At 25.8% G+C, this 24,144-nt stretch overlaps 3 protein-coding genes across 8 annotated transcripts; 2 read left to right on the plus strand and 1 right to left on the minus strand.

The window, feature by feature from the left end:
- The first annotated feature begins 3,857 nt into the window (after positions 1-3,857).
- LOC112595932 (guanine nucleotide-binding protein subunit gamma-1-like) lies at positions 3,858-4,447 on the plus strand. The gene has a single exon (XM_025341340.1). The coding sequence runs from the start codon at positions 4,167-4,169 to the stop codon at positions 4,377-4,379; it is 213 nt and encodes a 70-aa protein (XP_025197125.1). The 5' UTR covers positions 3,858-4,166; the 3' UTR covers positions 4,380-4,447.
- Positions 4,448-6,482: 2,035 nt separating this feature from the next.
- On the minus strand, positions 6,483-7,989 carry LOC112596879 (superoxide dismutase [Cu-Zn]-like). The gene is made up of 4 exons (XM_025342702.1): positions 7,848-7,989; positions 7,683-7,779; positions 6,847-7,034; positions 6,483-6,725 (listed from the first exon to the last, which is right to left on the minus strand). The coding sequence occupies exons 1-4, from the start codon at positions 7,911-7,913 to the stop codon at positions 6,618-6,620; spliced, it is 459 nt and encodes a 152-aa protein (XP_025198487.1). The 5' UTR covers positions 7,914-7,989; the 3' UTR covers positions 6,483-6,617.
- A 1,587-nt stretch (positions 7,990-9,576) lies between these two features.
- On the plus strand, positions 9,577-23,879 carry LOC112601258 (C2 domain-containing protein 5). Of its 6 annotated transcripts, none has more exons than XM_025348801.1 (21): positions 9,577-9,753; positions 10,476-10,686; positions 10,758-10,953; positions 11,030-11,173; positions 11,243-11,456; positions 12,252-12,380; positions 13,068-14,251; positions 15,716-15,877; positions 15,965-16,133; positions 16,203-16,347; positions 21,047-21,186; positions 21,253-21,487; positions 21,539-21,745; positions 21,804-21,902; positions 21,969-22,187; positions 22,254-22,356; positions 22,839-22,934; positions 23,014-23,117; positions 23,225-23,350; positions 23,410-23,556; positions 23,748-23,879. In XM_025348801.1, exons 2-21 carry the CDS (start codon positions 10,510-10,512, stop codon positions 23,808-23,810), a joined length of 4,059 nt encoding a protein of 1,352 aa, XP_025204586.1. In that variant the 5' UTR covers positions 9,577-9,753; positions 10,476-10,509; the 3' UTR covers positions 23,811-23,879. The 6 variants fall into 6 exon arrangements, with proteins under 6 accessions (XP_025204586.1, XP_025204760.1, XP_025204841.1 ...); XM_025348975.1 differs by having other exon boundaries at positions 23,017-23,117; XM_025349056.1 differs by having other exon boundaries at positions 13,971-14,251.
- The last annotated feature ends 265 nt before the right edge of the window (positions 23,880-24,144 follow it).

Genomic DNA, 24,144 nt, shown 5'->3' on the forward strand with positions numbered 1-24,144 from the left:
CATATTCTCTTTTGTTTTATAGGTACCTATAAGTTAATCAATAAAATATTGAATTCATTATGGACTATAGTTTTTATTTATTGTTGTGTAATTAATCATTTCTAATGATTAGTTGCAGATTAACGTATAAGCCAAGTAGGCCCAAGGGTGTCTTAATTTGAAATCATACAAAGGGCTAGGTTATATAAAACCCTAAATATTTTCACAGGAAAATTAAAAACGTTGAAATAAAAAAAGAAAAAAAAATCATGAGAAAATACGGTTTCAAATACGCCCGTCACGCCAGGACTGCCACTTTTGAAGTTTAATATCAAACCTTGACAGTATTGTTTACTTTTTTTGTATAATTTTGTACAAGTAAAACGATATTTGTACAATTCCCCAAACCCGTTTTTCCTATGCTACCGTGACATCATTCCTGCGTTCACTTTATAAAATGTTGGAACAATCTCAATTTTATATGATATAGTATTATGTACTTTTTTTGTATCAACTTTTTAAATAGTACGCCATGTAAAATATTAAACCATGTAATGACAACATTACTTACAGTTGTTCTACTGCAGTTAATTTTACAGATAAATCAAAATGTGGAATATTGTTTCTCAATTTAACTAACGTTATTAGTATTTGATCAATTTTACTGAAAATGTCAATACGCCAGCTTTAATGATATTTTATCTCTACATTTTTCACTAAATTGTAAAGAGCTATAAATATTTCTTTTGATGGTATGCTAGTATAAGAAATTAATAACTCCTGATTTTGAACTAAATTTTCAAATGTGAACGACAAGCTTAATATACAGTCGTCACTCGTTAATTCGAACCTCGATAATTCGAAAAACTCCATAAATCGAACTAAACGCTAAGTCCCCTGAGAAAACCTCTATAATTAGAAGAAAATGCATGTATTCCGGTCCCCTCGATAATTCGAAATGTTTGACGGTGGAACACACTCTACAATTTGAATTTTTATTCCATAAACCTCTATAATTCGAATTTCCTTAAACGCGATTATATGTAAGTTCATATGCATGTACAATGTACATACATATGAAGATAACGTACAATATATTTGACATAATCGTAATGAAACTTACAAGTTATAACATTGGTGGTTTAATATTATCGTAGTTGATAAACGTTATCGTACCTTACTTACCTAATCTAAACTTTTGTCAGGATTACGTCAATTTTTTGAGTAATCTGAAATGAACGAAAAAAGATGCGATACAATTTTCAATGCTATCAATGAGTTAGACATCGCTATGGACAGTATGAACCAAATTGTGGCCACTGGCCAGCAATTTATCATAAAAAAAATAACAGATTTCTTTAATATGTAAAATATAATAAATAAATATCAATTAATAATTTTTTTTTTTTTTTTATTTAGTTGACCCGCGGCTACTAAGGCCATTGGGTTTTTTTAAGTAAGGTTGGTTCGGTAGGTTGTATTTTTTACGATTGATACGGTTGATAGCAAACACGTGTATGTGTGGCAAGGTTTTTAACCACTATGATCCCGAATGGTCACCCATCCGAGAGCTAGTAGCTGTGGCCGTTACTTACTCCCAGTGGCATTCCGCAACTGGAAGTAGCCAACGCGCCACGCCAAGCCACCAATTAATAATTATAAAATATAATAATATGTATGTATGTATATTTTGTATAATAAATTAATAGATATCAAAATAAATGTAATATGTAATACACACAATAATTTTTCACCTCTCTTTAATTCGAACTAATTATTTTCCCTCAATTATTCAAACACTCGGTAAATCGAAAACCTCTATAAACCAAATTTTTAACTTGGTCCCCTGAATTTCGAATTATCGAGTGACTACTGTATTTAGTTTCAATTTCAATTCTTCATTTTGTTTTTTCAGAAAATAGTTTTCAGTTTCAAGTATAGTCAGTGAGGTTGATGACTTAATTACTTCAGATACACTAAAATTAAATGAATTTATTATAAAATTAACTCTTAACATTCAAAAAATGAATAATACCTTTAGGAGTTTCACACAAGCACTTGATTTAGGCTCATCTTTTCTTCTAGAATAATAAATATGATTTTTCTTCATCTATAAGCCCAAAAGTTGTATAGTCAAATAATGAAAAATACCACAATATTTCAAACAATCCTAACTATTTTTAATATTCATATTCTATAGAACAAAATATAAAACATAAGTTAAGGCTTATAGGCAAAATCCAAACAAGTTGGAATGAAGCAAATTTGTGACAATAATATAATAATATGTTGAAGCTAGATGTTTTAACAATTAATAATGATGGTGAATTGAATTTAGTAGCAAAAGTTGCAGAATTATATCATAATAAAAATATAATTATTAAGCAGTGTAAGACACAACTATTTGAAGTACATACTTTTATTGAAAAAATCAATTTAAGAATTTTCACAAAACATTTTAGTTATAACTTTACAGTGATAATTGAAAATTGTCCACTATATACAAATTAAATTTGTTTTAACATTATTCTTACTAATACTTTCACTACCAAATAAAATTATTTTATTGAAAATGTATCTATGAGCATGTGACCAAAGCCACCTTATTAATTTTATTTAATATCTTCTTGATTTTAATTCTTTTGGAAAGCATTAAGCAATAAAAGCTACAAGAACTATTTTCTGTATAATGAGAACAACCAAGTACCCAGCATAAAACCCTATTTAAACAATAGTATCTGTATACCTACATATAATGCAAAATTTCTATTAATCATATAATTTATGTAATACAATTTTAAAAATAGGCGATTAAACAATGAGCAATCTGAAAAGCATAGCAAAAATAGGGTTGCAAGCAGTTTAAACTAACTATGTACAGTGCATTAGTAAACACAAACCTTAAGAATTTATATAATTAAACAATTCAGCTTAAAAAACGAGTAAATATAACTAAAATATTAATGTTAAGCATTATTATTGCATTGTAAATTGTAATAATTTTTGTTTGGAATGTTTGAATCCAAGATCCAACGGATTCATTGATAGATTTGATAACGTTTATTACGTAAGCACTAAGCACTAAGTAGTAAGCACAAATCGTCCACATTGTACTCGACAAATTTAGTCTTTACTCTTTACTATGTCTGCGAACTGCGAAGACTCGAGAGGTATAATTAAAATTAAAAAAACTACTTGTTAGTGTACCTACAATTAAATTATTTAAAACCATTAACACCGAATTTAATAACCTGATGGTTATGATATATATAAATAAATTATACAACACACATAGAGCCATGTAGATATAAGGAATACAACAAATACGATTTTAAATATTAATATGATACCTAGTGTGTGCAGACGTGCAGTTCCGAGTTTTGTATACATCAATACATGCGATTTATACTCGAAAATAATACGAATGAAAATAGAAATATTATTATTCGTATTTTTCAATAATAAATTAATAACTGTTCCTAAAAACAGTAAAAACTAGTATATCCATTATCTACATTAGACAATCTCAAAACTTTTGTTTGCCTTTAAAATCGTGCCACCCAAGGCAGCTGCCTCCTATGCCCCCACCCTTTACCCAGCAATAGGAATTTACGTAAGTGTAAAAGTGTAATGCGTTATGCGGACAATACGGTAGTAAAATGTTTTTAGGGGAATTCACAAAATTTTAGAGATCTAAGAAGCTTACATGTGTCAATAAATTTTAAGTTATCACATCAGAAATTCAGAATACCACGGTCCACAATTTATTATGACCTATGGTACGGGGCTCTATGTACGTAACCGTGTTTTGATGAATTGCTGATAACATTTTCAATCGACCAACACTATCAGTATATCTGTTTATATTCTATAGTCCATATTATTATACCAACTCCCATCTTTCCAAGGCGATTACCGATACTGACAAGCTTTAGCGATTACTGTTGAATGTGAACTGTGAAGTGTTAACTATTTTATCTCAATTATTATTTAAATAATAAAGTATAGCTTAATCTTGTTTACAGTTAATACTCTTGTAATTCAAAACATCTTAATTGATTTGCTTACTTATATATTGATCAATATCTGCCCACTTCAAGTCACTTCAAGTCCTTAAATTGGACTTTAATTTCTGTTTGTAAGTGTGACCACACCCATCGAAAATAGGCCTATCCGATACTGCAGTCATGGACATGATGATTTCCAATCTGCAACAGCAGCGGCAGATAACGGAACAGCTTCGCCGAGAAGCAGCTGTGAAACGTATTCCTGTTTCACAAGCTATACAAGACATTATAAAGTATATCAGGGAACGAGAAATGGAAGATTGTCTTATGGTTGGGTTTTCATCGCAGAAAGCTAATCCATTCAGAGAGAAAAGTAGTTGTGCAGTTATTTAAACTTATGTCTTATTTAAAAGTTAAAACTACTTACAATTAATTTTGGAAGTTTAAAAGAAACAAAAATAAACAATTTTTTTCTTTATTTACTGTATTAACGTTTACTGATCAATTATAATTATTTTAACTTCTCATTTACAAATTTTTGTTTGTTTAGTTATCTACCAGTGAAAATGTATTATCTTATATAATGTGTATTATCTGATTCATTTTTTTTTTTAAGTAATAAAATATTTGTATGACAATTAATCATTTTTGTTTATTTATTTAATTTATGGTTAGTCACAAGTAGAAAGAAGTAAAATACCAAATACATAATAAACTTTGATATGATTTATTAAATCACATTTATGTATTAAAAAATTACTAATAGTAAATCAAGTAATAAATTCTCAAAAAACAATTAGGAAGTGAATTTTTGTTGTTAAATTAATTGATGTAAAAATCATTAAATTTGAAAGTTTTTTTTACCTATAAAATTAACTATAAGTAAAATGGTTGTTCAAGTATTTTTTGAAAAACTTTGTCAAAAAAAAATAATAAAAACATTTATAGATATTAAACAATAATTGTTTGAGCTCTTATATTGTTTTAATCGAGAAAATAGTATACCAAGTACCAATTCAATATTTAGTAAATAATAATTTATTTATTTTTATTATAGATCTATAACTATGGATTCAAATTAAATACCTAACTTAGTTCTTGCTGTTAAACAAATTATAACATACATTAATGAAAAAAATAAAATAATAATTTAATTTACCTTGCTTTTTCTTTTGTGAAAAATAATATTATGTCTTCATATTTTATTTATCATTTCACTTTCAATCAAAATAACTAGAGTTTAAATTTTAGTTTCTTAAATTTGTATGAAAATAGTTGTTTTATTTGCTATAATTTTTTGGCTGGCTCTCTATTTTATAGTCAAAGATATTAACACTATTGTCACAATTTTTTTTTTATATATTTATCTAAGAAATTTTAGTAATAATTTTATAATTAAATTTTAATGATTAAACATTTCATACTAGAATAAATGAAAATAATATTTATTTGTGTTAAATTATGGTAAATTGTAGTTAACCAATATTTTGTAAATATTTATTAAGTAAAATTAAATTTTAGATTTTTAAAATGCAAAACAATAATTTAATATTTTAATTTAAAAGTAGGTAGTACATTTACAGAATAAAAGAATGATAACTAAAAATACTTTAAGCAAAAACAAAAAGTAGGTTTGCATTGAAATTTGATTTATGAATAGATAGTTGGTGATGTAGGTTGAAATTAAGAACAGATTATATGCCGTGTAATATGGTTAGTCTATAATGGAGATGCTTAAAAGAACTATTAAGTTCAATAAAGATAAAAAGTAAGGATAAGTAACATTACCACTTAATAAGCTATAACTGAATTTAAGTTTTAACGTTTCTCTGCAATCTATTAGTGAGTTAAGATTAAAAAGATCTGTAATTAGTGCATGGGAATACTTAATAAAAACTTATGAATCGAAAAAATCTAGGTTGAACTTTTTTTATTAAATAAGTCATAAGTAGTTAGTAGATTTTAATTAATCAAGCCATAATCAAGAATTAGACAAATTAATGCATAGTAGTATTTTATAATTACAGCAACAAATCATTTTAATATGAGACAGAGGATCAAGCGAACCATTAAACTTGAAACATAGGTTTATGACAATTAATATGCATAATATTATAAGTACTGGAATGATAAATATTTAGAATCAGAGTATAGGATATGTTATAGATCATTATATGATACTTTCCTAGAAAAAGGGAATATTTAAAACCTTAAGATAAAATAAAATATTGACCCAAAATTGCTGCTCAAAGTAACTGCTTGACACTTAATCCACCTGATAGGTATTCTAAATTTTTAGTAAAATAATAAAATAAATAATAATTTCTTAAATTTTTATAATAAGGATTTATTAATGATCAAACTTTCCATACTAAAACATAATGCCAAATAACCACATTAAAAACAATCAAAATCTTTACTAGAAACAATTTTTGAAATCCATTTTTTAAGTTAATTCAGTAAAAAAATAACAAATTATCTAATTGCTATTAATAATAAATAAAAATGTATACTTATTTATTTTTATTTATGTATTATTGGTAAAAATACATAAATATCTGTTTTCTATAATAAGTCTACAAATCCATTTAATATCAAACAAATTTTATACTAGACAAAGATAGATATTATTTATTTAGTGATTCCAATAACTCCACAAGCAATTCTGGCTCCAGCATTTCCTGTAGTAGCACTTAACTCATGACCCCCTTTACCTAAATCGTCTTGGTCAGCATGTACCTATAAAAAGAACGTTATTATAATAAATAAATTATTATTAGGACCAATAAACAATTTAAATACTTAACTAGTTCTTATACTTATCATACAACTTTACCTACATATTAAAAAAAATATTTACCACTAAAGTACGGCCTATAATGTTGAGAGGTCCTGTAAGTGATATGAATGAGTCATTCAAATTTACTTTTGTCACAGATGAACCGGGAGCTTCAATATTACCTAAGTCACCAACATGTCTCACTTCATCATTAGGAGCTCCATGGGTTTTTCCAAAAGGATTAAAATGTGGACCAGAGCTCATACAACCTAAAAAACAACATAATATTATTATATCAATTATTAAGATTGTTTTTAAATATTATGAGTGAAAATTAGAATTATTATTTAAAAACATAAATAAGTATTTTTTTTTTCTTAACTGATGTAGGACTATAATTGTATTCATAGGTTAACGATAGTATAATTGTTACACAAAATATTAAAAATAAAAATACAAACATCATAAATAGGTACATGAAAAATCAAAAACCAATAATTGAGTAAAGATTTCTTTTGTTAAATAAGTATTTTTAAGATAAAAAGAAAAAAAATTTAAATAATTTTATTTTTCTGTTAATTTCTAATTGATTTTGTTTTGTGTTTAATAACATTCCATTGTTTAAACTTGATAGATTAAAAATTCTAAGACTACAAGAACTCTAACATGAAAATCTTAATTGATTTGTAGGTATACTTAATGATGTGGTGATTAACAATATGAATACATGATTTTTTTAATGACAAATAAATAATAAAAAACATACATCTCTTAATTTAATGCCCACAAAATTATCCACATTTTAAGGCCTATGCCCTATAGAATTTGCTTCCTCCCCCCCATTCCTTAAGCACAATCTAGGACAAATCTAGCACAATCTTTAGTCAATTCTTGAACAAATATACTATTTAACTCACCATTAGTGTTATCGCCAAATTCGTGTATATGAAATCCATGTAGCCCTTTAGATAGTCCAGTTACTTCACCAGTTATTTCGACGGGAGATTTTTCATCCTAAAAATAAAAATAAATAAATAAATAATAAAATAACTGTAGTACCTATATTATAGTCATGTACTTACGGTTTGTGAGAAAAAAATTGTACCCTTAACATTTTCACCATTTAAGACACAAACTGCTTTAACCATCTTTAAAAATTATTTTTATCAGTAAGTACCTACGTTCTAAAATATTTTTTAGTTCGCAAAACGTTTTTAATGGTAATAAGAAGTAAATTTAATGTGATTTTATTCTACAAATATATTGATGACTTAATGAATAATAATTAAATTACATAAGATCACGCAACGTAAATTAATACGTGACCTCGAGTATGTAATTATGACTTATGACTTTATGAGGCTTGAAAGTTAAAACATGAAAACAGAATACACAATAATTATTAATTATTAATGTAACTATGGAAGAATTAAAAATATCAAAACACAATTAACTAGATTCAAATAGTAAAATATATATTCTCCCGGTTGTATCACTTGTATCAGTTGTATCTATCTAATAACTTTATTTCATGAATCATGAGTAATGGGATATTCCATGACTTTATAAATATGAAGTACATAACGACATTGCGACAATATATTCAACATATTGTTTTAAAATCCTCGTATTCCCAAAGGCCAAAATGTTTACTTTTTAAATCGTATTCGTATTTCGTATTTCGTATACCATCTTACGATTACAATAGTAAATTTTAATAAGTATCGAAAAATATATTGTATTTATTTAATGTTTGAGTTTGACCATTTTAAAATTTGTAAATATTAAAATTAGTTATTTATGCTATGTAGGTTAATATATTTAATTTGAAAAAGCTAGTTAGAGAAACTAAATAATTAAAAAGTTTTTTAATGGGTAGTTATTGAAAAGTGTGATGCGGGAGTGCTCCGAATTTTGATATTTCTTTTACGCGTAGAATGTAGACGTGTAGTAAGTAGTAAGTACCTAGTTGTCATTCATCCACTCGTCGATTCGTCAGTAATTAACGTCTCAAATTCTCAACTATATATAGTCACGCATTAAATATTTATGGCATAAAATTACACATATTTGCACAACCTGCGAACTCCAACTTAAAAATTCAAAATTGCCTATATTGAACTTCTTAAAACGATGGGAATCGAAGAGATTAATTCACAGTTTTTAATTATCATTAACTTGAAACTTCAAAAATTTATAGTTTATATTTATTGAATACAGTTCTTAAAATATCAAAATATTTATGTACTTATATAAATGTCAAAAATGAATTATTTTATTTTTTAAATTTATACCTAGTTTAATAAACTCAGATCAGACCAGTCAGCCACGATTTAAGTCTTAACCTTAAGATAGTATTACAAATATATACGATTATAGAAAACTATTTTAAGTGTGAACTCGGTGAGTCATAAATAATATTAAATTTAAAAATAAATTAGACTAGAAACCAAAAGTTTAAGAACTAAAATGTATTATCTTAATTTATACTTAATGATAGGTTGTTAGAAACAAAATATTATAAAATATAGTAATATATTACGAATCGACGAGTGGACGAGTGACAACTACACGTCTACACGTAAAAGAAATAGTAAATACTATAATAAATTAATAACTGTCATCAATTATCTTTTGAATTTCTGTGGATTGATTAAATAGTAAATACTAAATTGAATCGTGATTGTAATTTAATAAATATTTTTATACTGGTTTTTGATTGAATAGAATAATTGAAATAATTTAATTTTAAGAAACAGCTGTTTATTCTGTTATCTTTTATCAGTTTGTTTTTTAAAGTTTAAACCGGTTCAAAATGTTTAATTTATTAATGTTTGATTTTTAAATTTATATGTTTTAAATATTGTTATTTTTAAGGTGCAATAGTATTAGGCTAATTTACTTACATAAAAATTTCAATTCTTGATTTACATCTAGAGTTAACCTCAACTGTAGTCTGTAAACCTTGTCGTTAATAACTTTAAGAAGGTAATGATTATTTGATTTACATTTTAAGAGTAATCTACTGTGTATACTACCAAGATTTTAGAAATAATATTTTCTGACTATTGTAAAAGTTATGATTTTACAACAATAAAAAAAAAGATTCCCAGGTTATTTAATAAAGGTACTGTTTAGGAGATTATAATTTTGATTAATTGTTATGTTGAATGAATAAATTTAAAAAATATACTCTGTAGCATAACTCCTAGCTTAGAAATTGAATAATCAAACATTTTAGTCATGTTTAATATATCAATGATAACAAATCTTAGTATTTTATTGACTATTTCATAAAACTTTAACCCCTAAACATTATCCATTGTAAGTGTTTTATTGATATCTCATCTAAAATCTACTATCACATTCTCATAATTCTTAACAGTAGTTTCAAATATACATGTTAAAGAGTTCTTATAAATATCCTAGTAGTTTTTATAGGATATTATATACTTAACTATATAATCATGTACATCTATTTCATAACTTCATAAGTGGATTAAAATGTTTTTTACCTTTGTGATTTAAAAACTTTGGTGCCAACAATTTTTAACCTTTTATAACTAAAATCATTAAGGTACTCTTAACAATTAACTTCTCATTAAAATTTCTAATTTGATAAAATTTTTCTTACTGGTTATTTTAAATGTTAGGTTACATTTAATTTAATTAATAAAACATTTTTTGTTTATTATGCCATTGTTCATTAGTGATATGCTATAAGTTCTTACTAGTATTTAAAAGATGCCAGGAAAAGTGAAGGTACGTGTATTAGCTGGCCGAAATTTACCAGTCATGGATCGGTCAAGTGATACTACTGATGCTTATGTTGAAGTAAAGCTTGGAAGTACAACATACAAGACTGATGTTTGTAGGAAATCATTAAATCCTCAATGGAATTCTGACTGGTATAAATTTGAAGTGAGTTATAAATAATTATAAATTTATAGTTCAAAAAATACATTAACATGAAAGTACATTTATGAAATCAGTTAGATGATATAGAACTTCAAGATGAGCCTCTTCAAATTAGAATTATGGATCATGATACTTATTCAGCTAATGATGCTATTGGAAAAGTATACTTCAATTTGAATCCTTTACTTTTACCACAGCCAACAGTTGTACAATTATCAGGTCAACAAATTTTAGCAGATACATTGATTTCAAACCAGAGTCAGACTACAGGTAGGTATAAATTATACATATACCTGATATCTATAGTGTATACAACATTTTTCCTAAACATACTGTGTTGTTTTAGGAGGATCTGTGGTATCTGGATGGTTTCCTGTTTTTGATACAATGCATGGTATTCGAGGTGAAGTACATATTATTATAAAAGTAGAACTATTTTCAGATTTTAATAGATTTCGTCAATCTTCATGTGGAATTCAATTCTTTTACTGTAAGTACATATTGATAAATAATAAATGTGTGCAATGCTTTTTAATTGATTTTTTTTTTTATTTAACAGCTGGAGCAGGAATAACAGCTCATACAGAATGGGTGCATGGCTTTGTTGAAGAATTAGTGGTTGAAGATGATCCTGAATATCAGTGGCTTGATAAAATTCGTACACCTCGTGCTACTAATGAAGCACGACAAACTATATTTCTAAAGCTTTCTAATGAAGTACAGAGACGTATAGGCTTAAAGGTTTTAGAGCTTGGAGCAAATGCTGTAATTGGGTTAGTTATTTTATTGTGTACCATGTTAAAAATACATTGCATATTCAAAATGTCAGTCTCATTAAATATAAATTGGTTGGATGTTTCAACACCTAAGTAGTTTAATATTTAGAATTCCCTATTTAATGTTTGTAAAATTTTAAAAAGAATATATTTTCTTTGTACAGTACATAATAATATTTCATTATTTTGGGTAACAATTGAAAATGGTTTTATTCTGTGTTAATTAAAAAAAAGTAACACCTATGTGATTCAATTTTAATATTAAAATTAATAATTATTTGTATAGATTAAATAACACCATAGATATGTCATACCAATGTTATTATTTATTGCTCATTATTTTAACTTAGATTTGACTCATTAATGTTACATTGAGACAAGAGATGAGAGATACTTATTTCCCATCTCCTGTTGTTGTTTGCCACTAGTGAATCAAATCCAAGTTAAAATAATGTGCATTAAATTATTGCATTGACGTTGATTATAACATTATTTAATTTATGTTAATAGTTATTACTGTTTTAGTTTTTAACATTTAGACTGAACTCATGGGTGTTTTTTACCCTTATTTAATTTTTGCAAAATGCAACTATCTCCAATTTTTACTCAAAACAATAGTTTTATTGTCTATTGTACAAAGATAATGTGGTTCTTTTAAAATGTTATTATTAATTAAAAATAAAAATAAACACCCTTGCCAACTATTAATACATGTTTATAGTGTACATTTGTGTAAACATAATATATATCTTACAAAATGTATAAAATAATTTAATAATTTTTTTGTTTTAGCTATCATCAATATTTTGATTTAGAAGGAGAATCTGGGATTGTTGTTCGCGGTATTGGAACTGCAGTTACATTAGTGCGACATTTAACATTACCATCAATAAATTTAAATTTACAGCCAACAATTGTTGAGTAAGTACATTATTTTTAAATTGTTGTTTAAAAAATATTTTCTTCCAATATTACAATATTCCTATCTAGTTGTATTTATTATTTTATTTTATATGTGATTTAAAAAATAATTAGTATTCAAATCTTGTGTACCTTTTAATTTTTAGTACTATTATGTTTATTTATATTTTTTTAAATAAATTAAATAATAAATTACATTTTTACAAAAGTATATAGTTAAACTTTTATATTTTTAATACTTATAAAATATAATGATTGCTTTTCTGTTTACAATTATATTTTCAAAGCAAAATAAGTATGTATATATTAATTTTGACATATTACTGATTCTCAATAAATTGACAATTACAATTTAACTAAATGATTAATCTTAGAATATGTTAAAACATCAATATTTATTTAGAATCAGTGTTTAATTCATGCAATTGTGTCAGCCCTACAAATAATTTTAGTTGAAATATACATTGAGTCAGGATAGTCAGTAGGAGGTTTTGTTTTCATAATTGCACCAGGATCTGAGATTTTATCACCATGACACCGGTTAGAATATTAAAATATATATTTTTTAAGTACATTTATGTAACTGAAAAAAATACAGTATAATACTAAATAAGTATTAGGTAATTGTAAGTAAATATTTTCAAAAAACTATTAACTATTTTAATTTTTGTTTTTATTTGTTTGAAGTTTGGATTTTCATAACTCATTTGTACAAACTGATAATACTAACCATACTAGTTCATTAAATAACAAAAACAAAAAAACCTATTCTATCCGTAAAATGTCTCCTCAAATTCTAAAATCAAACACTGTGGATTTTGCTGAATTGTCTAGCATGAAAAGCTTATTTGACCAAGAAGATATGCGTACATCAAAATTTAAAAGACAAAATAGATTTTTAAAAGCTATTACTTTCCAAAATTCTCAACAAAAAAATAAAAAAAAACAAATGTACTCTGCTTCAGTAGAATCTGCTAGTTCATCATCAGATCATGATAGACATTATAATACTTGTAATTCAGCTTTAGCATTCTTAGCACAAGCTACTTTGGATTTTAATTCATCGTTTGAATTACCTTCAGAGTCTGAAGAAACACAACCTTACAATTCACAAAGTAAATTAACCAGACAACCTAGTATTGATACAAATTGTTCTAAATTATCTTTAGAATATTTGTTTCACTCTGATGATCGGGGTAAAAAAGCAATACCTGATTTAATTTTACCTTCCTCTAGTTCATTAAATTCAATTTCTGATTCTACAGCAGAATCAGAAATGGCTATTGGATTTGAAGTATCAAAACTTAATGTTCGAGATTCATCTCCTTGTATATCTGATAACCCTACTTATTATTCAGACTCTTCAGACTCCATTGGTTCAGATTCAGTTGATATTGTGAGCACAAATTCAGAATCTATATTTCAAAAGCAAAATACTCCTCCATTATCAAGAATAGTATATACAGACAGACCCAATACGCCTCCGATTTCTAAAATCATTCATTTAAACAACATTAAACCGAGTTTACTTAATAATCGTTTAACAAATGTATGTGCATCCAGAAGCGTGTCACCTTATAACTCTAGTAGTTTTAGTAATTCACAGAGTACAATTTTACACAATACGCCGCCTTTGCCAATGGTTTCTAATCCTGAAGTAGAATGTATAATTAACAAAGAACCCAGCTTAATAAAACTCGAAGAAAATGTTTGTCCTGTTTTCTCTGATAATATAACTGCATCCGAGTGTTCTTCGCATGCTTTTAACTGTGATGACAGGAACAATGAAACAGCCGAGTCACCTAGCAAAGTCACACACTTTCCAATGCATCGAAGGTCATCAGATTCAGAAATCAATAATGCACCAAAAGGTAATTTATGGGTTTATGTATATTCCATAGATATGTTATAAGTTATAACCATGAATACAATTTTATTTTTTAGCAATTATTTTAGTTTCTTACAAAACCTTATGATTTTTGGAATTTTTTTGTCAATGTTTTTAAAATGTTAAGTGTTAAATTAGATTTATAGCTATTAATTTACTATGATTTATATTCTATTCGTTTTTTTAAAAATAATGAATTATTAATATATTTTTTTTATCTATTATGATAAGTTATTTGTTTGTCATAAATATATTTTTATTTATTTAAACTGTCTTGAGATGTAGATGATGTTTGATAACCGTAGTATGTAATTTACAATTGTTTATATTTTATACTTTTAAAATAATTCCAAATAAATTTCTTAAATTTTCATTATTTTATTATTCAAATATAATAGGTACTTACTAACTAATAACTATTAAAATTAAAATATAATAAATATATAAAATAATTTTTTTTCAGTCATGAGTACATTTTTAGTATTCAGGTAAGAAAAGTAACATGTTGTGTGCACATTTCTACATTATGCACTATTTATAAGTGACGTATTTAAAAAAAATTTCTAGGGAATGTTTTCACGTTATTATTTCTTATTCTTTTCCTTCATACCATTTAGTAGGATTATCATCCGAGTTAAATTCAATGTGCTTAAAGTAATTGTTAATCTTTAACGTTAGTTATCATGGCTAATAACTTTTTTATTTGAAGTATAAAATATAATAATATACATAATAGCTACTCCTCTAATTATATCTCAGTTAATTATTTAATAATGTATTAAACATATTATTAAAAAATAGTTTCTATCTTAATTAAGTTATTGTGTCTTTATAAAAAATTTGTAAAAGTAAATCAGTACATTGTATCCTAATTTACATTCTGCATAATCTGCAATCTGTTCTATGCTCTTTATTATGGTGAATTATACATTCTTAACTTCATAAAAGCTTAGTTGGCAAAGAATTTATTTAGTGTATGGAGATAGAGAGTTAATAAATTGTATTATACACAACATACATGCATAAAATAAACATGCTATTGATATCATTTTTTACATCATCCTCTGCAGTTATAATATTTAAAATTCTTCTTTTATCAAAATAAATATGACTATACATTTAAACATTAATACAAATATATTGAAAAATTAATAGTAGGTATTCATGTTATCATTTAGAATTAAAAATATAAAATTAAATGATTTTACAAATCTTAAAATTTAAAGTATAATACATAATAATCATGTATTTTATTAATATAGCAGTAGTATATCTAAAAATTTTTTTATTTATTATAGTTTTAAAAAATTTAGTAAATAACTTTATAAATAAATACCGAATGGTTAAACTTGTTAAAAACACGAAGCATATATAATAACATTATTTACAATATGATACACATTTATTTTGTACAACGTATATTAAAAATAAATTAATACATTTATAGGTAACAGTTTGGCGGGAAGTGGAAGTTCAACAGTTAGTTCACATCGATCACACGGACACACAATGTTTCATCGCTCAATTTTAAGCAAAGATACATTAGATGCAATGGAATATCCATTTCTTACAATGACCAAATATCCTCCTGGTTTTGTTGTTCATTTAGGTTAATGAATAGTTTTAAATTAAATCACTGAACAATAATTCTGTATAAATATACATTAATTTGACATAAAAAAAAAAAATTATTTAGGTGGTATGGTAAATGCCAAATCAGTTAAACTACTTGAGCGCATGTCTAACATGGAAGAACCAGAAAGTAGAGACTCTTGGTGGAGTGAATTAAGACTTGAAATGAGATCCCATGCAAGAGCTTTGTCTTGTAATGTAATTTTGGGTTATTCAGAACATACTTCAATATGGTATTTATATATACTATACAAGATTATACAAATATATTTATTAAAACATATTTTTATGATTTTTTACAGTGATGATGTTTGTGTATTGAGTGCAATGGGAACAGCTGCAGTTGTAAACCTTATGCCATCAGTAAATCCAGGTGGATATTTTTCTGGAATTTATCCTAATGTACCTCTTGCAGATATACCAGAACCTTCAATCTCAAGCGCATATGTGAGTTCATAAAAGTTTACTTCTAATTCTAAGATATAACTACTAAATTAAAACTTATTGTTGAAATAAAAAAGGTAGGCAAGTGTATGTTGTTTTATTGTATATTAAGAGTCTAGTAAGACGAGTGGGTCACTATTATAATTGTATTTAATTTGAATTCATTGATGTATCATTGTTCAGTGTGTACGAAAAACGATTCTTAGCGGAAACAGTCTATCAGTTCTCATTACTAATTGATAATATTTATTTGATATAACTATTTAAGTAATTTATTTTATTAACATCTTTCTGTGAAAACAGGTTCCATAATACCTATAAAGATATAATATTTTAAAATTAATTAAAAATGTTATTATTTATAATAATATTATAATATATATACAGTGTGATCACGATTTATGGTAACACTAAATATCTCAGGTGCATGACCTTGTATTGAACTGGGGTTTTCGGGAAGTGATAGGGAGCACTTAAATACATATTTTCAGACCAGTTTCAAATTTTTAGCTCACTCGGTACGCGCATGCGCAATACAACTTACTTTTTTTTTAAATGGCAACCCCAGTTTTTTTCTGCAGATTCAGGTAGAGTATTTTTTTTTTAAGCATTTTTTGTATCAACAGTTTTTTTCTATTTTCAAAAGTAAGTCAAAATTTAGATTTATGCATAATTCGTATTTAATGAAATTTTTATTTATAACCACTGGAAATAATAAAATAAGTGCCAAATAAATGTTTAATTTACTTTATCTGTTTACAAATAATAATTTATTTTTACAATATGTTTAGTAAACTCTTATAATACGATTACAATTTAATAGTACCTAATATTAATATTAAATAAAAAATAAAATGTATTAAATACATTTATCTTATGAATTGTTCAAAATTTTCGCCATTATGTTCTAAACATGATTCAAGTCGCCTCAAAAATTCAGTCGAAGTTGCCGCCTTGATTTGTTCTTCACTTAAAATATCACATGCTGCTTGTATTTTGTTTTTTAAGTCCTGAAGATTGACAGGTGGATCTGCATAAACCACAGTCTTCAAATAACCCCATAAGAAGAAATTCAATGGCGTTAAATCTGGGGATCGCGCAGGCCAAGGAATGACGCCAAAAATTCCAATCCAGCGATTCGGAAATATTTGATCTAAATGTCGTCTAACAATAATTGCATTGTGGGCTAGTGCTCCATCTTGCTGGAAAAACATACGTTCTCGTGTGTCTAATGAAACATCATCCAACAGTCTTGGTAGTTCATTGGTTAAAAAATTAAGGTATCGTCTGCCATTAAGTGTACCATCATAAAAGAACGGTCCTATTAGCTTTCCACCAACTAACCCACACCATACATTAATTCCCCAGACCGTTTGAAAATTAGTTTCACGTGACCAGTGTGGGTTTGTGTCATCCCAGTATCGATGGTTTTGTTTATTCATAATGCCATTGTTAGTGAATTTTGACTCATCACTCCAAAGAATATGATTAACAATCATAGGATTATCATATAATTTAATATTGAACCAAGCTATAAATTCCAATCTACGAATAGAATCTCCTGCACGCAAATGTTGGACAAAATCTATTTTATATGGGTGCATTTTGTGTTTTTTTAGAATTTTTTGGACATAACCATATGAAACTCCAATTTCGCGAGCAACATGCCTAATTGACGAACGTGGATTAGTTCTTATGTATGCTAGTACCTGTAATTCTGTATCGTCATCAAACATATTTGCTCTTCGCCTTTGTTGGTTCATTTGTCTGCCAGAAAATCTTCCTTCCTGATTTAACCCTTGTAAAAGTCGTAAAACATAATTAAATGGTGGATGGTATCTTTCTGGGTATCGTTCGGCATATGTCGCAGCGGCTAGGCGTACATTACGCTGACATTCACCATAAATTAAAACCAACTCAACTTTTTCAGCGTTATTCATATTTAAAAACGTATAATTTATAAGAGTACTTAATAACTAGACATACACAGGTAACGCTCACACTTTAGTACAGGTCTAGTTACAGAATAAAAGTAAAATTATATTTTTCATCAAACTAAATACCTTAATAGTTACATCATCTGATTGTCTTATCGTTATTTGAGCTATTGTAAAATAAAACAAAATTCCACTACAAAAATAGTTAAAATTGTAATCGTATTATAGGAGTTTACTAAACAAATATTATCACATACTCTACATATTGACCAACAGTATTATTAAATTATTATTTGTAAACAGATAAAGTAAATTAAACATTTATTTTGCACTTATTTTATTATTTCCAGTGGTTATAAATAAAAATTTCATTAAATACGAATTATGCATAAATCTAAATTTTGACTTACTCTAACATGGTCAATTTTGAAAATAGAAAAAAACTGTTGATACAAAAAATGCTTAAAAAAAAAATACTCTACCTGAATCTGCAGAAAAAAAACTGGGGTTGCCATTTAAAAAAAAGTAAGTTGTATTGCGCATGCGCGTACCTAGTGAGCTAAAAATTTGAAACTGGTCTGAAAATATGTATTTAAGTGCTCCCTATCACTTCCCGAAAACCCCAGTTCAATACAAGGTCATGCACCTGAGATATTAAGTGTTACCATAAATCGTGATCACACTGTATAAAAGTTTTAATTTTTCACGAATAATGTTTTCAAATTATTATAAAATAATTAATATATCACTGTTTATTATTTAAATAAGTAATTTCATCCAATTTTGAACTTAAAATATTTATGAAAAATAATTGTTAATCTATATTTTTTAGATTTTATGATATAAGCACGAATTACTTATTGGAATTTTGTATTACTTTTTTAAAACATAAATAACAATTGAAAAGTCAAATTTTTATGAATTTTTAATTGTTAAATAGTTAACAATTTTTTGTGATTTTGATAAAGTTCGTCAACATTTTAACTTTAAACACTGATAAAATTTTTTTGTTTATAGTTTTTAATATTTTTAATTGAGAAATAAACACAACTTTTAAGTAGTTTTGTACTAATTTTTCAACCACTCCTATCCAGTGAATTATTTTTAATTGACATTTATAAAAAAAAAAAAACCACTAACATTTCTAATATCTATAGATGACAAATTATATTTGAAATTTTTAAGTATCTACAGTTATTTTTTCTCTATTTACATTAAAATAACAAATTCAATTTTGTCAAAAATGTATTTACATAAAAATTCTTGTTTTTTCTTAATTTTATTTTTGTTTTTCCTAACTATAATAATTTTTGTTTTTTTTTTGACCTCTCTAAAGTACAAACTAAATTCAATTTTCTACCCCCATTTTTTGAAAATCAAAACATTTTATCAACTACTTATCGTGTACACATACTCACAAAACAAAAATATTTCATTATAAAATCAATACATTTATCACTTAGTTTAGAATTTTAAATTATTCACTTGTATTATACCAGTTAAATAATAAAAATTAACAGTTTATACTGAAACCATTAAATCTAATAAATTTATTAAGCAATTATATTTTGTAGACATTTAAGTTCAAATTTAGACAAAATAATTTATTTAAACAATAAATAACTGTGTTAATTATTTTGTTATAATTTAAAAACATTGTTTCTGAGAACTTAGAACTATTACATATATTATATTATCATGAAATTTACTATAAGTAAGGACATTTTAATTTCTTCTAAGATATCTATTTTTATTATGAACTTATTTTTACTGTCTTTTAGTATTTACAGAAAGATGTTATTAAATGTGGAGTTTTATAAGTTGATATAGTACAGTAAAAATATATATCATCATTATTATTATTATAGTTAAATACTAATAATCTAATAAATACAATATTGTTGAAAAAAATTATTTCAATCTACCGTAATATTAAAAATAAAATAAATGACTTTAATAGCTATATACAGTGGAACCTTGATAACTCGAATCTGTTGGGGCGAAAAAAATATTCGAGTTATCGAAAATTTGACTTACAGAGGTTATACATATGATATGTTATAAAGTAGGGGCCAAGACATTCTTTCGAGTTATTGAAAATTAAATTTATAGAAGTTCAAGTTATCGAGGTTCCACTGTATATCAAAAAAATAAATCATGAAATTTAGTTTGTTAGACTGTCTCTGCTTTAAATTGCTTTTTGTGTAAAATGTACTTCATTGTATTCAAATTTGATATACTTATAATAGTGACCCATTCAACATCTAATGAATAGCTTTGTTTGAATAGTTTACCTAACTCATTGTTTACTTTCTTTTTTTTCTTGTTTTTAGTGCTCTTAAGAGGACATCATACCTAGGTATGTTCATCTTATATATATAATATTGCGAATTTGTATTCAGCAGAATTAATTTTAAGTTGATAGCTTTAATATTAGAGTAAATTTACCTATTATCAAGTTTAAAGGTAAGAATAATATCTGGGGTATTTCATAGGCTTTTATCAATATTATTATTTCAAAATATTATAACTTTAAAATGCTTATAAATCACTTTAAAATTATAATATTAACAAAAGCTTAAAAAAAAGGTAAATTTACTCTAATATTAAAGCTAACAACATAAAATGGATTCTGTTGAATGCAAATTTGCTATATTGTATATATGTAAGACAGAGACAACAAATGTGGGTGTGATGTTCTCTTGAGAATTTTATGTTTTTAAATTATTTATTCGAATCAATAAACTTCAATTTTTTTTTTTTAGTCATGTAACAGTAGAACTCATAAACACTCAAATAATAGTCATGAAAAATTGGATTCTTCACCATGTTCTATCTGTCATATACCATATAATGAGCATAGTGTACCATTTTCTATGAATATGAAGTATTGTTCTACATGCAAGTAAGATATTTAAATTAAGATATTTTTTAATTTTTTTTTTGTTTAATTAGTTTTGTATATATATAGACGATTTAAAGTACCACATATACTTTTATCTTCATTGGAACCTATGGAAAGACTTACTATTCGAGGAACTGGAACTCTATTGCAAACGTTTGTTTGTCGTAATAAACGTGAACTAAAAGGAGAGATGAATGCTAAAGAAATATCAGATGGTTTACCATTTCTTGAATATGAACTACATAGTCAGTTATTGAATAAATTACGAGTGAAAGGAATGAATGCCATTTTTGGACTTAAAGTAAATAAGTTGCAATCATTTTGGTAGTTTAATAATTCTTAATTTGTTTAGATTCAAGTTTGTCTTGGGGAACGAGTGGTTTCTTTGCATGCTACTGGTACTGCTATGTACATTACTTGTTTGCCTGAACCTCCATTACCACTAGTAAAAGCTGGTAAATCTTGGGCTCACCCAGATCAACAACAAGTGTTACGTGCTCAAAAGTTACTAAACGATGCTGTGGTTAATAATAGACAACACTATCATCTTATTCAAAAAGTAATATTGGTATATACTATGATAAAATAGAATGTAATTATTATTATTTTATTCATAGGAAGATGAATCTGAAAATATGTCTTCTAGCAGTACCGGAAAAACTACTTTACCTGATATAAACTTAAGTTATGGAAATAGAGACACTTGTATTTTAGAAGTATAAATTATCTTGACCATATTTTTTAAGATATCAAATAATAATTCTGTTAAATTTTATTTTTAGATGGATGATGCAGAGGATTTAGATGTAGTATCTCAATTGTTAGAGCCAACTCCTCCAGGTTCATTTTTACTGTCCAATACTGATGTTCTTCCAGGGACTGGTTCAGAAGTTTTCCCTATGGAACCAGTGTGTAATCTCCAAATGTTTACTCAAGTTTGGAGATCTAAAGCACATTATACCAATGGCAATTTTGACAAACAACTTCAACGAATGCTTCAAGTAATCCATATTTACTGTGCAAAGCAATAGAAAAATATTTGTATAATGTACATTTATAATTTTTAGGGACTATTTTTCAAATTGAGGAGGATGACGCCATGTGGATTGGGAAAACTATCATTTAAGATTGATATTCCAGAACCAGATGAATTGCAAATATCAATTGTTGGTTAGTTATCTTTATTTTGTCATTGAATAGCAAATAATATCTATCATAATCAAAGTTTTAGGAGTTTTCTGGTATTAGTTGATTTATAATTTGTCTTAATTAATATAAATTGCATTGTTATTATCACTTATATTATAAATTTTAATTTTAATGGTGGTTTTGATATTCATTTTTTTTTTTTTTTTTTTTTTTTTTTTTTTTTTTTTTTTTTTTTTTTTTTTGAGACCATTTATTCCTTTTCTTTTTTCCAACCAAAGACATTGTGGCTTGATTTAATTAAACAGTATATACATGGAATGACTAATATGTCAACCATATCAGTAGGAAGGAAAAACATTTTGTATTAAAAGTTGTTCTTAGATAATAGGTTCTTAGGTTTATTTAAATTCTTTGGGCTATTATATTTAAAAAAAATGAAGTTAAAAATAGCGCTATTAGAAAAATCAAATATTAATTAAATATTTATTGAATATTAATTTTAGGTATGGCATTAGGTCTTGGCGAATCTGATAAAACAACTGCCAAACAAATTTTAAAACGAAGACAATTACCTTTAAAAGATTTTGAGCAAAAAACTGGTATGTTCGCAATTAATTAAAGCATTTATAATACAGTTAGTTATAGTTATACTTTAATGTTATCAATTGTTTTGCATAGAAGAACTTATATTTAAGTTAGAAGAAGATGTTTCATTAGGTCATGGGGAAAAAAAAGTAAGAAAATTTGAACGAGCACCTCGTCCAAATAGACTGTCTACACACGTAAGTTATGATGTTTTAAAATGTGTATAATACACTAATCTATTTATTTTTTGATTAGTTTTATACATTTAAATTTAATATAAATTATACATGTAATACAATTATAGGCTGCTCCAAAAGATAGATATGGTGTAGACATTACACCAATGACTTATATACCTGGTGCCAAGATCGAACGATATTTAGGAAATTTAAATTTTTTTTTCATACGTGAAAGCACATGCATTAGAGAGGTGAAAAGATACACTATTAAGTCATTTAATTTGTTATAACTAATTTATTTATAATTTAGAGTGGTGGTCTAAGTGGTTTTGTTCATTGTTTTGTTGCCGAAGTAATGGCGATAGTACGTGCTCATGTAACTGCACTTGGTGGAAATGCAATGGTCGCTTACTTTATGAATGAATGTATTTTACTTAATAATCCTCATAAAAATCAAGTAAGTTGTATATGAATAATGTACCCAATACTTTACAATATCAGTTTCAAGTACTTATTTCTAAAAAAGGAGAATCTTATTGTTGGGTTTTTACATAACTATAACTTAATATTTTAGAATTACTTTATTATTACTAATTTTACTAGAAAAAAAACAAATTTATAGTACTTATTAACACATTTTAATTTTAGGGGCAGTGTCTTCTGAATGTTGGAGGTGATGTTGTTGAAGTATCATACTTTAATGAGGATTAGTTATTATTTATTAGTTAATAGATTAGGGCCGTGTACTTGTATATGTATTTTTATGTATTATAAATATTTTCAATTAACAAAGATCTGTTTCAAATAATTATTAAACATCTTTATGTTTATATAGTTAGCAATAATAATTTAAAAGAGATATTTGCTTAAATAAAAACCTCTTAATATTTTTAAAATTGATTTTTAGTCAATTACATTTGTATTGCCAGTTTAGAGAAATGTTAAAAAAAAATACTGTAGCTTTTTGAAATAATAAAAAGAATCTCTTGTATAGTAATAACTTATTATTTGTTGATATATACTTCATTTTCCATTATTATTTTTG

The sequence above is a fragment of the Melanaphis sacchari genome, unplaced genomic scaffold (assembly GCF_002803265.2).
Source record: "Melanaphis sacchari strain LSU unplaced genomic scaffold, SCAv2.0 Contig0_pilon_pilon, whole genome shotgun sequence".
NCBI lineage: Eukaryota > Metazoa > Arthropoda > Insecta > Hemiptera > Aphididae > Melanaphis > Melanaphis sacchari.